This window comes from Neolamprologus multifasciatus, chromosome 19 (genome assembly GCF_963576455.1).
Source record: "Neolamprologus multifasciatus chromosome 19, fNeoMul1.2, whole genome shotgun sequence".
Taxonomy (NCBI): Eukaryota; Metazoa; Chordata; class Actinopteri; order Cichliformes; family Cichlidae; genus Neolamprologus; species Neolamprologus multifasciatus.
In genome coordinates this window covers 22,571,929-22,590,591 of record NC_140457.1, presented here as the reverse complement: position 1 = coordinate 22,590,591, position 18,663 = coordinate 22,571,929, and the positions used below count along the sequence as shown (strand labels likewise).

At 40.3% G+C, this 18,663-nt stretch overlaps 1 protein-coding gene across 1 annotated transcript in view; it reads right to left on the bottom strand.

Annotated features, from left to right (window-relative positions):
* Positions 1 to 15,668, bottom strand: part of gfra4a (GDNF family receptor alpha 4a) — a 155,376-nt gene extending 139,708 nt beyond the window's left edge. Inside the window, exon 1 of the mRNA XM_085142434.1 lies at positions 14,643 to 15,668. Coding sequence (XP_084998560.1) covers positions 14,643 to 14,700 — 58 coding nt within the window. The 5' untranslated portion in view covers positions 14,701 to 15,668. The remainder of the gene's footprint in view (positions 1 to 14,642) is intronic.
* Between the last annotated feature and the right edge of the window lie 2,995 nt (positions 15,669 to 18,663).

Here is an 18,663-nt window from a genome sequence, read left to right as displayed (position 1 = left end):
CATTCTGCCTAACTCCATTATTTATTGCTAGCCTTGCCATCTTACCACCCAGCTATCAAAGTTTGTGAAGCTATTTGTGCCCTGTGAAAGGGATCACTTATGTTGAAGAACCAACAGAGTTTTACAGGCGTTACCGGTATTTGTTTCTCTTGATAGGAGGGATTATTTTATTGTATTTACAAACACAATTCATTACCAAATATCTCCACTTAGATGACCTTTACCTTTATGCTTTCCAATCCCAGTCATGCAGATTTACATTTACCCTGCAAAGGAGAGAGTGTGCAAGGGACAGAGAGCAACTGATAGTGGTTAATGAAAAGCCCATTAGCCTTACTGATGCCAGACCACCATAACCTACCAGCCAATGGGCAAACAGCTAGCATTTTAACACCAATATGGAATATAGTTTAGATACATGTGTGCTAAAAGGCACATTAAGCAGGAATTAGGCACACAGTTAGGCACAAGGACAATATAAGGGAAAGCAAGACCAAATCGAGCTGTTATAATACGTGTTAAAACAACTAGCTAATGAAATGACACTGAATCAAATTAAAATAAATATTATTTCAAGGAATCTGAAATTAATTTTGACTCTCCAGTTTATATTATATAAAAAAGGATAGGTTTTTATCAGCATGCTCAGGCAATCCTTTGTCAGCCATCATTCAGATATATACTCAAGCATGATAAACAGCTGCAGAAGCACACTAATGGTAGATATATGCATCCTTACTGGAAATACAGCCCTTCCATGGTTCAAAATCAACACTGTAATGCTAGCAGCACTAACTTTGCTTGCAGACTCTAAGCAAAGTACCTTTATGACTATTGTTAAAACCCTAACCCTGATCTAATTTGCTCCTTTCTAAGTCACTTATTTGCTTGCTGACACAATGTAATGTAAGCAAACTCCACCATCGCCAAAGTGCCAATTAAGTACCAAAAATGACGAATGTGCAATGACTTATTTCCAGTGACGTTAATTGCCGTTATTGACCATTAGGTTTATTTGTGTCATTACAGATGATGCAGCTAAATACGCATCCAAGTATATGAATCACTTAAAAAATTGCACAGAGGATTATGCCTGTTGTGAGCTGGCTTCAAACAAATGCCAGCTCACCTCCTGCAACCACTTTTCCGAGAATACGCTCTTCTTTTGTGGTTTGGACTCCTTCTGACATTTCTTTGGAGGTGGAGGAACACCAAAGTAATTGCTTAAAGGAGCTTTCTTCTTTGAAATTTCTAAGAGTTCAAAACAAATGTCTGTCCTCTTCCAGAAAATCTTATGTACGCAAACGCGCATTGCAACGTCTTATCTGGTGCGCGTCTTTTATTTTGACAGCGCATACGCACCTACGGACCACTTATGTGCACCCCTGCTTATAAACTGTTGTTAAATCTGTCTGTGCACAACCTGCCATGTCTAGTTTCAGACAGCACTATCATGCTTACATTCATTACACACACATGCAAGTAGTTTATGTTCAAGTCTCTAAAAGAAAGGATTAAAAATGAGACACAGTTCATTTTCTACAACATCCACAAATGTGTAGGCAACAGAATTGTACATTTTCTAAGTGAATGTTTACAGGTCAGCTTGAAAAACCTTTTGTGCTGCAAATACTGTAGCTTCTCCTCATTATCTAGTGCGCGCAAACTTTATCAAATACTATTTTAGTATGTATTACACTCATTTGTTCTAATCACTCAAACACCCCAACTTCAGGTCAACCACAGTGCTAATTTAGAGAGATGACGAACCTATAGAAATAAATTCTACATGAAACTATGCTTCGCCTGAAATACCAACTCCTTTTTCACTTACTAGTATACTTAAATTGTTCCATATCCCTAATATGATTTGCTTGACTATTCACAGGGTCATCCCGATAATTGTTTTTGCAAGCTGTAGAAAAAGATCGCAGAAAAATACAGTTTTTTCCCTCTTTAACAAATATTGAACATTTTTCTGATTTAATTTCCCCCCATCACTCTTTTTTTTCCATGTGCACATGTGATGAGTGTAAATCAGCTGGGTGGCCCGCTGCAGACAACAGAGTGGAAACCTTGTAAGAGTGTTGAGTTGCAAGCTCTTTCATTAGCCCTCATAAATGCTATTTGGCACACATCTGAGACTGCCTTGTTAGATAGGCTGCAGCGATTTGGCCCATTGCTACACATCCTCATCCTCTTCCACCTCTCCATGGTTTAGTCAGTTGACAGCCTGGCACTGAACCTGATTCCTGAATCTCGATTTCACACTTTTCCTCTATTTCTATCTCGACAGACTGAGCAGAACGCCACCACAGAAGCTGAAGCCCTGATTAGAAACCAATTAGCTCCTCAGATCCCGGTGCAGGATATCATCACGATTCGCCTGCTGCTCTGGATGAAGCAGTCTGCTCTCATTTGCCGGGGGTTCACAGGGAAACGTAAGATGACAAGTGGAAGAGCTACTTCTTTAACACAACCCGAGTTAAATGTGAGCTGTAGTAGGAAAAGATTAATAAAGATTGATTTTCTTTGGATACTTGTTTGTGTCTCGCATGTATTTCTTTTTCTTGCTTAGTCGTGGATTGATGATTACGTTTAAGATCAAATTTCAGTTCAAGTTTCAGCAAAGTTCAAATTTGCTGCTGCTGGGTGAAAGAGTTTTTTTTAAAAACATCTTTGATTAGTTGAGTTTGCCACCAAACAAACATACCAACCTACCAGAAACCTGGCAGCAGAGGATTCAGCCTTTTGATAATTTCCCCAAACTTTTAACCACTTACAAACTTTCTGTCAGGTTCTAACAAGCGTTGTGTTTCAGCACCACAGAGAAATCTACTGACTTTTGGTCTAACTGCACTTGACAGACATTTTATGCTGTTCATTTTTTAAAAAAAATAACATGTCATTGAATTGCTACACTAATTGACAGGTGATGCTGTAAAGCTGATGTCTATAATAAAGAGGTTCACTCTTATTATGCACTCATGTCCTCTACGGGAAAGCTGGCTGAGTGGTCCAGCGGACACACAGTCGACAGACAGAATAAAAAGATTTAAGACGTTTGGGTTCAAGCAGTTTCTGGTATATGTTAAGAAAACTAATGGCTATATACCATACAACTGAGACAATCTATGGTATTAAAGTTATTGAAACCACATGAAAAGTACATGTGCACCTTCTTTCACATTACACAGGCTGTCAGACGTGAACAATTTCTGCCATATGAGAAAAAAGAAAATGGCTTCAAGTTTCTAATATATTTGGTAGGAGTGAAAAAACAGAATTACAGCACGGTATATTATATTTTTTGTATTATTTCAAGACAGGGACAAACATTAGCAAATACTGATATTTTATTAGCTAAATTCAAATATTCTGGAATAATATGAACAGAAACGCCTCATCTCATACTGCACCATCCTGAGACAATGTTACCTGAACAAACTTTCACCAAATTGGCTCAACTAAATAACACTGGACACACTTAGCTTGACAAACAAATCTACTAATTCAGAGCACACTGATGGCTCAGTCACATTAGTAAAAATAGGCCAGCAAGCTTCTTACATATGCAAAAAAAAAAAGAAGAAGTATTTTTTAATACATTTTGCGACCAACTGCATCTCCAGAGGTTGAAGGTGTCACTTCTGATCACAAGGCAATTGCACAGGTCGCATAATAGGTGCCAACATTTCTGTACACAGTTGCAGTCTGATGTGAAGTGACATTTGACATACCATCAATACCTTTGTCAGGCTAAGAGAGACTGACAAAGGTATTGATTCAGTTCAACTGTATTTATATATGGCACCAAATCACAACAATAGTTACCTCAAGGTGCTTTATATTGTAAGGTAAACAGCCTACAATTTGCAAATACTCGCCACTAAATTGGTGTGATTATAGATGATAAATTAAACTGGAAGTCTCATATAAATCATATACATAACAAAATTTCAAGAAGTGTCTCAATCTTGAGTAAAGTAAAACACATTCTGGACCACAAATCACTCCACATTCTCTATTGTTCCCTGATTGCACCGTATTTGAATTACTGTGCAGAGGTGTGGGGCAATACTTACAAAGGTTCGCGATCATCAATCTTTATATTACAAAAAAGGACCATAAGGATAATCCATAAAACTGGTTACAGAGATCATACAAATCCACTATTCTTAAAATCAAAAATTCTAAAATTCACAGATCTGGTTCATTTTCTCACTGCACAAATTATATATAAAGCAATAAATAACCTGCTTCCTGACAATATTCTAAAAATGTTTTCTAAAAGGGAACGGGGATACAATTTGAGGGGGGAATTAAATTTAAAACATCCTCGTATCCGTACAACATTAAAAAGTTTTTGCATCTCTGTGTGTGGAGTGAAACTGTGGAACAGACTAAGTAAAGATATAAAGCAATGTCCGAGCATGGCGCAGTTTAAAAAGCGGTTTAAGGAGATGGTTTTTACAGGGTACAGGGAAGAGGTAGAGATTTGATAGGGTGTTCTTGTCTAATATTTTCATGTGTGTGCGGGTGCACGGGTATGTTGGTATGGGTATATATATATTTGTAGGTTGTGTATCCTTTGAGGTGTTAATGGGGTTATTGAAAATGTTTATATGTGCGTATGTGTATATATGTTTGTATGGATAGATAGAAACATATATGTATATATATATATAAAAAAAGAAAAAAGAATAATAATAAAAAAATTAAAAAAATACACATGACATATAATGTAATTGCAAGGAGGTATTTCTGTAGTCTATAAATTACTAGATAGTGGAAAAGGGGTGGGATTAAATAAGCTTATGCTTCTTCCTGCTCCTTTTTGAACATGAAAGTTATTTGTAGTTGTGGTTGCTCGTTTTCTTTTTGTTTTGCTTTGTTTATTTGTCTCTTTTAATTCTATGTTGTTGTACTTTTTTAACATGTTCAAAATAAAGATTCAATCAATCAATCAATAAATTAAAAAATGCAAACAGGGACAAAATGTTTCCATTAGTCTTTAAGCACAGCTTGTTGTTTTCTGCTTATATTGCTATAAAGCAGAAAGGGTACTGACAAAAAATGTAATAAATAAATAAATTTCTGTTAAATGTGAATTTCAGTCTATGTAGACAACAATAGATATGTGATTTTCACTAACAGAGTTACAGTTTTCACAGTTAATTGCTGTATTATCAGAAACAGATTGCGTGTAATTGTCAACTTGACCTCATTCAGCTGCAGACTAATAGCAGACTGTTTTATAGAAAACGTTTTTGGTGACAGCGGATGCTTGACAATCTAATTTTGCAGTAAATAAATCAAAATATAACTGAAATGAGATAAGTTTATCTTAAACAGATACTAAAAAAAGTTTGAGAAACATTTTAAAAAGGCAATAAATAACAACATGTGTTATGGCAATGTTCGTCATATCACAAAATGTTTAAAATCACAATAATATCATATCGTGAGTGAAGTAGTGCGATATTATCATATTGTGGTGATTCCCATCTCTTAACATCTCTATTAGTCAGATCCTGGCTTAAGACGCTGGACTGGATATTGGTTGCACAACAGCTCGATGTAGGGACGATTCATTTAGTTCAGTTCGGTTCAGTAGCATGGAGGAAGATGTGTCACAGCGAAACGACAGCAGTTTGGAGATATCAGCTCTAAAACTTAAAACACTTTTAGTTTTTTAAAATCTTTTTTTTAGTTTGGTGTTTGAGTCCCAGTTTCTTCCTCATAGTTGGGATGAAAGTCTATTGGATCAGTACTCAGTGTTGAGACTCAATCTGGGACTCCCCACCATTTGACCTTAGAACTGAAGAAGCTTCTCGGATAAGAGGTGAAACGTCTTCAAGCAACTTAAAGAAGTCCAGATGCTTTTCTTTGCAAGCTCCTTTGACTACGATGACCTGGATGACTGAGAACCTTCACAGACACACTCAGTGTTGGCAGATAACTTTCAGATCAGGTTGGATCAGTGCACCACCTTGAAAGCAGTTTTCCCACTGACCAAAAAAACAAACAAACAAAAAAAACCAAACATGTTAAATTGTCCAATTTCCATTTTTGTCAGGTAGAAGAAAGGTAGCATGCTCCTTTTCCATGCGACAACCATATTCTCTATAGTGTTTATAGTCTGTGCTGTGTTCACACTGGAAAAGTGACAAAAATAAATATGTATGCTCAGTCTCTCAGACAGGCACTGGCACAGCATGTGTGATTAATGTGTGGGATCATGGGAATGGTAGCTGAGGTCTCGTGATAATCAGATATATTCTTGCCGGCCCTGTCTGTGTGAAATGAGAATATGTGAGAATGTTTGAAACGGCTGTCACCTCTCTCAATAAAATTGTGGAGTGATAAGAGCCTTTATTGTATGGGATCGAATAATGGTTTGCACCAGCTGCAAAAAGACACTTAAAGTTCCTTATACTTAAATAAGCACTGACAGACACACTTACAGGCTTTAAGTACTGTGAGCATTTGATGAAGGGCCTTGGAGTCTTGCTAGCTTGTTTCATTACCACCTCTCATTCTCTCTGCCTTGCCAACTCAACGCCACCCCCTCAAACTAAGGGAAAAAAACCCTTTTCCTTCTGATTAATTGCAGCCTTTTAGGCTTTCTTACAATCTGCTTGGACCATCCTGCAGCCTTTTCATTACAAACTTACAGAATACAGTGGAAGTAAATGCCATATCCTTTTAGCTCACAAGGGCAGGGTAATTTTCTATGTGGTATAATCATCCCTCGACAAAAGCAAATGGAAACGACAGGGTTTTAATATTAGAAGTCATTTTGGTCTCTACCAAGAGTTTGATTCATTCTATTTCAGGGAATGTTTATCTCCAGTACCTCCACTGCCTGTAACTGCATCCACATACTGTTAAAATCATACTTTTTCTGTCAGAGATAGCAGAGAGCAGTGAGAAAATCATCAAGAAAGCTGGCGATAAACGTCAACCATCGATGAAACACACCTACAAGTATCCAAGTGTGTCACTATCACTGAGTCATAATGAGAGTCCCTAAAGCACTCCCCCCCCATGTGACTCCAAAGCATTATCACAGCAACTAGACAAATGAAACCAATAAATCACACAAGGCAGAGTGAGCGTCAAAAATTGTATCTGCAAATGGGAAGATTGAGCGTGCAGATTTGGGAAAGCCATCTCTAAATCTCCACTTTAGGGATGCGGAGCAACAGGTGCTCTGCATGAAAAACAATCGCAAGTGTATAAATAGATTTTGAAGGGCCAGCTGAGTAAATTTGAGGCTTAGAACTGAGCCGATGTGCCGGGAATCCAAAGAGGAAGTCAGTTAGGGTGAGACTCTCTACAGAGACTACGTATCTCCTCTATGTTAGATGCCCAACGACAGCTCCATCCTCACAGAAAAATAAATCCCTTCTCTGGCTGTCACATGGCTTATTCACATTCACAGCTTCCTCTCTCTGCTGTGTTTGCTCCTGTAATTTCTCCGACAATATTCTCTCGCTTCTCTTTGTCAGTGGAACTTGAAGGCACAGCGAAGTATCCACAAGTTAGGGAAATCAGGAAACTATGCAACGCCGCGCCAGCTACAGAGACCTGGAGAGAGAGGAGGGTGAGTATGAATTATACATGTTTCAGGGACGGGCTTCAGATTTGTCCGAATAAATGCACGCGGGGAAATGACTGCGATATTAGCAGTTACAATGCAAGGTTACTAAACATGCAGGGAGCAAATTATTCATTCCCACCCAAAGCAAAGTGATTAGTTTGAAAAACTGCTGACAGCAACAGTAGGAGTTTGGTTTGTATACACTGGAGGACGTTCAGTGTGTCTGCGTGTGAGACTGAGCGTGGGTTAATTTGGCCAAGACTGTGCGTGGGTTGATAATTAGGAAGCTATTTGCGTGGAGTGAAATGTTCAGCTTATCTTCTGTGGAATCTCTTCCACTGTCCCTCTACACTTGAATATTTGTCCTGTGAAACTTTCTAAAAGCTGTGATTATGTTTCCCACAGCTAGACTCTTTACATTTACTCTTCATTACAGGTGTGATAATTAACAACATCACATAGCTGTGAATTAAATGGCAACGTGGGTTTTTAGTAACGGTGTCGACGCACTGCAGCTTTTCGCCACAAACTTTTCAAAAGCATTTCATCTCTTTACTTTTTTGTTGTTTTTTCATTTAAACAAAACTTTTCGTTAACTGTTTAAGAAACTGGCTGCTGTGCAGAGGTGCTGCACAGAGCTTTGCAGGCCCCATCTACATGTGGAATAACCAACAGTCTGTGCTGGTCTTGGCTTAGCCCCATCATGTAAATGACCATATACATAAAACATCTTTTTAGTAGATCTGAAATTTGATATTGATTGTTGAATTGATTTTTGTTGTTTTTCACACTTCTTACTTTCCTATTCATGCTAAATTTTCAGCCACACAGCATTCAATCTAAGCATCGATGGACAGCGAACAAGCACAGCCCTAGAGCTTCCAATTAGAGCTGCAACGATCGACCAGCCAGGGACCAGAATTGGATGATCTTCAGTATCCTCAGCCCGGACCATCCAGTCAGCTTCCCATATGTTGAGATGGTCCATTTCATGTATGCAAAAAATCACCCTCACCTAGCCGAATGTGGAAAATTTAAAGAAACTAACAAAGACAAAGTGTGCCAAAGCTAGCACCATCTGGAGCTAAGAACCAGCCGCAAGCCAGCAGTGTCAGTATGAGCCTCGGTATGAGCAGTAAGGATCACAGGTCAGAACAGTTAAAGAAAAATCTGTTGCACTTGCTTTTGTTTGTTAAGGTGAGACATGTCAGGTAAAGATGGCTGTACAGTAACTCATTTTCATTTAGTTCTTTATACCTCTTTCAAGTGAAGGAGCACTTTATTTTCAGTTGTTTAACTGAGAGAAGATCTAGTAACTTACTGCAGTTTGCGAGGAATTTCAAGGAAACCAAGAAAATAAAATTGTTGCATTGAAGGTAAGTTGATTTTTTGTTTATATGTGCTGTCAGGCACAGCTTTTAGAAAAAAAAAATCAGACTCTGCAAAAGAAAAAGAAAAGAAAAAACAGTATCAGTGGGCCACAAAATGGTTATTGGAGCATTTTTGCCTCCTAGTAGGTTCAATTCCCATAATTTGTCTGGAAAGATGGAGAGCAACGCAAACAGCCACCAACGCTGTGCCATAAAAGACCGTTTGGCTGCAGGGCTCACGTTTAGCAACTAGCATGTTTGACAAGCATTTGGTCTAATAAATGTTAATGCACCCATGTATCCCCGCTTGCCTGGGATGAGGGAAGGTACTGTGGAGACCAAACCACCACTAAAAGTAGAAAGAATAACGGGCATGCATTCATCAGAGAGGCACAAACACAACAATAACAGTTTTTCCAATTTTGTGTGCGACTTCAGTCGGCACGGGCACAGTACTAAGTATGTGACTGATTTACTTTTTTGAGCACACATGTTGTTCCCTTTCATTGCTTCTGGGAGACCAATCAGGCAAAGGCTTGAACAGCAGCTGTAGGGTGTTAATAATCTGGGCTAGAATTCTGTCCTCCTACAGCATGGCTTCTTTTCAGCTTTCCTTTTATAGAATTTATTTAATACTGAAACAAAGGCAGTCACTGAATGTAGGGTGTGATGTCCAGAGACCGGTGTAGCCCTCGATATAATGATATAACTGACAGTGGAAATACTATAATGACAATTCTCAAAGAAGTTGTTTACTTCTATTCAGATCTCCTGATAAAAGGCCATCATACATAAGAGGTTCAAGGTGAATTACTACCTTTGACAGCTTTGATACTTAAAGTCTCCACCTCCCCCCTAAAATTCAGTAATCACACAGATCAGAAAAAGCAGAGGAACCTGTTTCTTTACACAAAACGTACTCTCACATGTAGAGACGCTGGACCTGTTGTGCTCATTTCCAGCTCTATTATTTAATCTAAAAGGGTAACTTTTCATAACTGAGAGTTCTTATACATGCCTGTAACTTGAAAGTCTTTTTAAGGCAACATTTTTTAGACTGATTGCGATTAGCAAAAAATAAATCAATTATAAAAAAGGCAAGACAGCATAAAAACTTATTGTATCTTGCTGTGCTCCTCCTTACGTCCCCATGATCACATTATAATGGCTGTGAATATAAATCTGAGGTAAGGAAGCACTACTTTAAAAAATCTGTTCAACTGGACTGGAAAGTTAATCAGTAAATAATTACCTAGCAAGGAATGGAAATCAGCAGGTTTACTTTCAGTAGCCTCAACGCTGTAATTACTTTTGGGAAACTTTGATCGAGAACACTCAAAATATAAAATCAAAATGTGTGTTTTGTTCCAATCAGTGATTTGAAAGGCTGCACTGACACGATCAACAACCGTGATTAGCTACAGTACAGAACGGCTGATGGCGTAAACACGGTTAAATATTATCGGTTGCTGTGTTTATTGTGAGACTGTGTGATTATGACAGATCTACTTCCATGCTACAATTTCAGAATCAAACATTTGAACATTTTGTTAGAGTCCCCAGGCCACCTATGTCTGGAAATAAAATGTTACTGAATGATCACAAGATTGCCACCACGAAATTAGTAGTGTGTGGCCACAAGATCAAAAAATCATGACCATTTTTTTTTCTTCTTTCAGATGATCCGTTTTGGGGGTCACCACAGTGGATCATGACCAAACCATCTCAGACTTGCTTCTCCACCTTTGTCTCCAAACTGCTCAACCTAAGCTGTCTCGCTGATGTACTCATTTCTAATCTTCTTCATTCTGGTCATTCCTAATGAAAAGCTCCTTTTTTGTCAGCGTTAGTGTCTCCAAACCATACATGTCAGCAGGTCTCACTACCACCTTGTCAAGCTTCTCTTTTACTCTCGCCGCTATCCTTGTGAGACAAATCACCCCTGACACTTGTCTACACTCGCTCCACCCTGCCTGCACTCTCTTCTTCACCACTCTTGAGCACCGTCCATTGCTTTAGATGGCTTCACCTTCACTATAGCTCCTTCTTGCATCTTCACCTTTCCACCTGTCTCCCTCCCATTAACACACATATATTCTGTCTTGCTTCTCCTTACTTTCTTCCCTCTTCTCTCCAGAGCATACCTCCACCTCTCCAGGCCCTCTTCCTCCTCCTCACAATGTCAAAGTCCACACAGAGTCTACTGCCTGATCTCATCTGTCAAAAATCAGCACCACCAGTTACTAATGTGCTGGAATGAGATAAATGAGTAAACTTAATCAGGGACAAGGCAGTGAGATCTATACTTTGCTCTGTTGTTTACCATCAACACTTGACAATTATTATTATTGGGACACTGATTTGCTTTTTAATTAGATTGATGAATTATAAGGACAATGTTTGACAAACACTGTTACATATGCACTGCAATCAGCAGGTCCCCAGAGAGGGTGCTGTTTCAGCAGGTAGAGGGAGGGAGAAAGGGACAAACCAAAGTGATATCCACATTGGACAATGGCCAAGTCCTTGCTGTTAAAACTAAATAAAACTGTCACGGCATACAAAGCTTAAGTTGATGTTTCATTTATGTTTCTGCACTTTATATGGACAGTGTTGACTAGGCCTGTGTTAGAGTATAAAAATCTGTCACATGCAATACCATTGTCAAGACTGCAAAAATAACATTACTTGTAATTAATAAATATTAAAAAGCATATATTAGCTATACAGTTCCAGTGTCTTTCTGCTTTAACGGGTAATCTACTAGCGCAACCACCGACTAACCTGCACCCACTGAACTATTTTCAACATGCTTTTGTTGTAGAAGGTCAAACATTCTCATGCTGCTGATCGTTCTTATTCATGAGTTTCAGGCAACTTTCAATATTTTTTAATAGCAGATATTCCTGTTGTGATGAGGAAAATGATTAATTCCCACAAATTACCAACATTTAGCAAATCAAGAATATCTTGTGGCTTTGCATTACTTTCAGAAAAAGTTTTTTATGTATGCAGATTCGTATCTTATTCTTTTTGTGGAGCTGACTAACACTATGACAGCTACTGTGCTAAAAAAGATCAAACTTAATCAGCCATTAGACAAAGCAGGCTGATAAAACAAAGTGCCAGTGGATGGATGCCCTTCTTCTTAATCTGCTGGTTCTCTTTACAGGATGTGACACTGTCCTCTCAGCCAGCCCCCTCACCTTGACACATCTTATCTATAGTTTCCTCCACCGCTGCGAGAATCTGTCGCTACAAACACATGTTAGGCAAAAACATAGCCACTCGAGTTTACCATCATTATTATTTGCCAGCTAAGCACTACCATGTATAAAATATTAGACCACACAGCATGCTAAGCACTACAAACCCTCTCCCATGTCAGAAATGGCAAGGCAGGGCATGTTCATTTGCTCCACACCACTTAGAGAAGAATAATATGCAGATAAACCTGGTCAACTAATTGCAGTAATGATTGCAAAATGTTCAGAGCTGTGCGGGCAGATAATCAGTGAAGCATCACAAGACTGAGCGGTAAATATGCTAATTTAAAGCCGAAGTAAATAGATGCTTGTTTCTCCCCCCGTCGTTTTTTATGCCGCGAGTTTAGCCCTGCAAAGTTAACAAAATGCAAAAACACAGCATACTAATCTTGCATACATCCACTTCACACAGCACGCTTCGTAAGAGAGAAACATTCATTAGATTGGAAGGATATTAGTACAGCCCTGGACACCACAGGCAGCTTTTAAAGCTCAGGTTTGGCACAGCAAGTTGTAGAGAAGCATGCTTTTATATGCAAGGGAGCCCCAGGAAAAAAGCTGCATGCAATCCCACATAGCCGATGTGTCCTCTTAAACTGTAAAAAAAGAAAAAAATCCCCATAAAGTCTGCTGGTTTTCTTAAGTTCAGTTAAGCCACTCTACGCCTCAGGATTCAAACCAGCCACCTTCCTTCCCCTTTTCTAAGTATAAACTGCTTTTCCTGCCTTTCATCTCCCCTCCGTCTCTCCCTGTGTGGCTGATGGATGGGATCATGAGGCCCCGGCTAAGTGACTCTGCCGTTTTGACACATCTTTTTGACAAGGTGAGAATATCTGCAGAGAAAAGACGAGGAGTGACTATTCCACCGTGCACATATTGCTTCCAGTTACCCACCCTGCTCATATCTTGACTGACAGCAGTGTGGTGACACAGGTTTTACATATGATGGGGAAAGTGAAGGAAGACAGCAAGGGGGGCGGGGGTATTAGCACCGCTGAAAGTGTTTGTTAAGGATTCATGGTGGTGGAAGCTCTTGTCTAGGACCCGAGTTTCCAGTTCACTCCCAGTGTATAAGGCTGCTGTCGGTGCACCAGGAGTGTGGCTGAAATCACATCTGCAGCAAAAAGGAAATGAACTGCGGGATGGAGAGCTGTCAACACTGAGGCTATAAATCTAACAAACACAAATCCCTCCGTCTGTGCATCCTGTTTCCAGCCAGCATTCGTTCTGCAGGAAGTTTTTTTTCCCTCCATATAATATTTTTTTTCACAATAGGATGCAATAAAAAAAAAAAAACTCAGGGTGTCTACTCTTGTGTTTGGCAAACACAAAACAAAGCTGGCACTGAAACTGACTTGCACCACCTGGCCCAAGTAAGTGTGGAGGAATGGAAAAAAGCTGAGTGTCCATGTGTGCGTGCGTGTGTGCGTCTGCAGTGCTGGTGGTCATTGCTCATGATTTCAGCATTTGATGTGATCACGCACACCCTGTTTGACTGCCTCGTTTCAAGCTTCTTATACACAAATACCGTGTGCGCGCTCACACACGCGCCTCTCCCGCCACCACGCACGCATGCACGCACGCACGCAAACTACCACCACGTTGTTTTTTCCTCCCTATTCACGCACTGACAACACAATTCACCTGCAAAGGCAGGTGCACAAGCGCGTAACCCCCCACCACCATGCCCTTTCCTCCAACACGCACGCTCACAACGAACCGTGAGAAGTGGTACACGCGGGCGCGCACGCCAACAGTTTGACATACACTTGTCTGCATTGGCATTTTCGCAGCGAAGCTGGATAACAGCAGCAGCAGCGGCAGCTTGGTGGCATCTTTATCTTTTCTTTGGTAATCTATTATCACATCCATCTGCCGGTGCTGGGAAACGGTTTAAATACATGGGATGTACAAAGGGGATTTCTGCCCGCAGGGTGGGAAAAAGAAAAAAGAACAAAATAAGACTGCGAAAAAACACAAGCGAGTATCTCTCGAGTGGAGAAAATGTGAGCAGCCTGTCAGAGTCCCGCTGTTTCATCACTCCCCAGTCACACATAGGATGTTACTTGCGGGCTTTCTGTGTGGTCTTTAAAAGAAAATCACAATCTCTCCTCTTTTTGTGACCCTGTCGTGCATCCGTGTATCTCATTAACAAACCGGCTTATTCTGTAAAGGGGTTAAAAAAAAAACAAAAGAATGATCTCATGATGCAACTTTGACACAAGCAAGCGAATATGGACCTTTAAAGATCATTCGCACTAAGAAAGACTTAACAAAAGCAAGTAACAACAGAATAATAGAATAAAATAAAATCAAGCCGAATGCGAGCTGCAGTGGGCAGTCACAGGACGGCGCATTGGTTTCGACCACAATCAATTGTTCAAGTGTTGATCAACTTACCGATGAGAGCCAGCTGTAAAAAGTACAGTCCGAGGAAGTCCATTATGGAGTGCGACATTAATTCAAACGGTTGCAATCCTTGGCGAGAGATGATGTGCGGAGAATAAAAGCCCGCTGTTTTTGTTGAAACTGGCACTGAAATTAAGAGCGGAAAAAAAAAAATCGCAGCTATTTCTCAAGTGATGACTGTCCACTTACGCTGACGCCGGAATCCACAACACTGCGTGAAAAAACATTAGCGGACCAGAACATCATTTTCCTTTTTTTCCTCTTTTTTTTAGCAGGCAAACTTTTGTCTTGGAGGGGAAATGGGTTACAGCTGAGCCAGACCAAGGCACCGCTACCAAAATCACACCGCGGAGGGAGAAGAAGAAGAAAAAAAAGAAGCAGTTCGGTCTTTACGTGGAACAAATCGTGTGCGTATTGAACATCCCCGTGCGGTTCATCAGCACGTCCTGAGCGGCTGCTTCCTCTCCTCGTCGCCTCCACCTGCGCGCCGTCTGGAAACTGCGGCTGAATCACTGGTGCGCTGCTTTGCGCACTCCGACCCGAGAGTCAGTCCCCGCTGTGATCCTCAGCTCCCAGGCGGGCCGGCCGGAGATGCCCAACCCAGCTTGTTTAAAAAATCCAATCTTGACCAAAGTTGAAATAGGACAACTTAAATCGATAGGCTATTTCGTTACTGCCATAAAATGGAAACAACAACCCCGCGTAAAATGGTGCATAGCCTGCATCGGTGGGTAGACCATAACCACACTTTTCTGGAAGTAGGTTATCCCCCCCCCCCCCCCCCACACACACACACGCACGCACGCACGCACACCTCCAAGAAAAAAAAAGAGTAACTACCACAATCAACTTAAACGAGAATCAGTGAGGCAGCAGAGAAAATCTTTTTAAGGGCCCCCACGGAGGCAGAAGGAGCAGCGGTGAAAACAGAGCCAGGCTGACTCACGGTGTCTGTCTCCTAATGGTAAAATAAAGAGACCATCTTGCAGCCAGCGTGATCTGTTTGAGGCTACCTGCTGTCTAATGTGCCCATTCGGGTCCCTTTTTCTTTCTTAAAAAAAAAAAAAAAAGAACAAAGAAAATCTATTTTGATCTGGGTTTTGAGGACAGTGGGTCTGATTGGTGCTTCAGACATGTACTATTATTATTTTTAAGACACAGCCTAGTTTTTTTAATCTGAAGGAAATTTGTCACACACCCAAAATCACCGAATTAGACCAGACAAAAGTTACACTCCACAAGTTCTGGAGAATATTCGCACTCTACAGTACATACTGATAGCTGATAGCTTGCCCCCTCCCTCCCTCCCTCCATCCCCGAGCGTCGAAGCCCACACTCTAGATGACAAACAAATTTTTGAGGTTCTCTTCGGGGAGTTGTTTTGCCTCTTCAAGCTTATTTTGCGGCATTTTACAGCATCTCAGGGACACTTTAATCCAAAAAATGTGTCTGTGCAGTATGCAAAAAAAAAAAAAAGACTGATACTCGTGGGACGGATCATGCCCAATGAATAAATATATAAATAAAAATAGAAACACAACCCCATTCTGTTTTTCACTGTTCTACTTTTTCCCCTCAAAGAGAGTGGGCAGTTTGCTCCTCTTAGGATTTGCTTATACGGAGGCTACAGGGAGGGTGAGAAGAAAGATACCGCAGGAGGTGAGATGTTTCAAGGAGCATTTATACTTCGAGGCCAATAGCATGTACTGCTCAGGGACCACAGCAGACTCCGTTGTTGATTTTTTCCCACATTGCTTTTTCACTTTTTTTTAAACTATGTTTGCTTAGATTCTTCTTTAGCCTGAAGTGAGTTTTAATTGCTTACTGCTCATTGTTTTGTACAAATATACAACACGCTGTAAGTATAAAAATCATCATGATAATCACAGGATGCAAAAAAAGTAAACTGAACAGTGAAGCTTTGAGTATTTGTATCACTCTAAAATAGTACATTTTAAATATATAAAACAAATGCCATTGAGGTGCAGTAAGTTTATAAAAAAATCATTTAGAGATGCTGAGCAGTCCTCTTGTATGCTGTGACCTGATTTGTCAGGTTGTTAGTTATCTCAGTAAACAATCATTTTAAAATGCGCTAGTGGTCACTCGGTGGCATTCTCTGTTGTCTCCACACGGGAAAAGAAAACAACATTCAGCACAAATTGGACTTCACTATTCAATCTGAAGCTTTTGTCTGTGGCAGCTCTGTCAATGTGCATATTTAACAAGAAATAAAACTCAGTTTTAACTTTTTTTTTGTGATAGGGACAATGGAAAGTCTGAGGTTTGGATTTGTACCCTGGCAGCTATCTAGCAGTGCATTAACTGATTGCTCCACAGCAGCAACAGCTGGTGGTTAACTGCCTTGCTCAAGGGCGAGTTGGCTGGGAACACAGAGCAATCCTTTTAGGGTCGTCGTGGCTTTCCATTTCCGACATTTCCAAAGTTCAACGCAGCCTCAACCCCTCTCCAACACTCCCTGAATCACAGTTTGTGGCCTCTGATTCCCACCTCTCTCCTTTGAATCAAGCATCCCCCTCCCCACATTGGATCCAATCTTCCTAGTGAAATATCTTCTGCGTCCCTGCCTCCGCTCCAGCTCTTGATGTGACTCAAAAAGCTGCCTTGCCCTCCAAATATTTGCAACACTGATGTCATAAGCCTGGAGAGGATGTGGGACAAGCTCTTGCTGTGTTGGCCATGCAACAGCAGAAAATAATCTTATAGGTTGATTGAGAGGTGTTAATGCATTCAAATTAATGCCAGCTCCTGAGTTGTTGTTGTTGTTTTGTTTTTTTTGGGTTTTTTTTCCCTGTGTCTGCCTACTGCTGCACAATCTTGCTTAGACACATGGAGAGAGAAATTAGAGGGTGAGACTGAGGAGGAAAGAAAGAGAGAATACACAGAGAGAGATGTGGTGCTGCACCACCTACACACCGCCATTTCAGTGCGACTCCACAATTGTGATGGAGTCACTTTGTAGTTGTGTTATTGACCAGCGATGGAGCTGAATCAGACGCTGGAACAGCTTTCAAGGCCGGAGAATATAAACAAAGACTTGCTGGGCAAGGTACAGCTACACGATGATGACACAAAGCCACTGCAGTGCAACACTCTGCTCCGTGTCCGTGAAATCTCGCCTCCATCTCATGCGCTTTTCTCTTGTTTCTTTTACCTTCTCGTTTAACCCTTACATAACTGCTTTGCATTTTTGCAAGCAATTTACATAATTATCTCAGATGGATAATTACCAGAGTCGGCCCAATTACACAGTACTGAGACGGGCATTTAGAGAAGCCGCACCAAACCAAAGTCTTATATGCCAGGACATGCTCTTGGTAAGATGGTTTAGTGCCTTTGATCATAATCTGTCACGTAGAAACAGATTTGCCAAGAAAAACGATTAGTAAGTAGTTGTTGTTCATACGTGTGCAAAAGTCTTGAGTCACCCCTCAGTTCTTTATATTTTGCTTTCAGCCACATCTTCATGTCATTTTTAAAATTGGTCCTGAGCAATATTTGTGCAGGTTTTTTCAAGCTCCGTTCTTTTTTCAGTCATGCCCAGTCCTTATCCCAGATCATTTTAGTAAGAATGTTTTTTGTTTGTTTGTTTTTTGTAAAGCCACCTAACACTGATCTATGGATCACTCAATCATAAGAAAGGCGCCTAACTAAAGAGATGAACCTGGCTACGCATAACAGACAACTTAAAAAGGAATCAATTTTCAGTTGTATCTTTGGCACTTTGTTCCTACCTGCCTCTCATAAAAACACATAGTATAACAGATTGACAGGCATAAAATGTTATTTTTCCACAAACAAGATACCAAAAAACTATAAGGCAAACTCTCGGCATATCTCACCATGGTATGGAGCATGTTCGTAAAAAAACACAAACAAAAAAGAGGAAACTGGACAAGTGGGGGACAAAAGAAGTGGTAGGTCTAAAAAACTATCTACAGCAGGTGAACAGGATATGAAAGTCATGTCTTTAAGAAACAGGAAAATATCC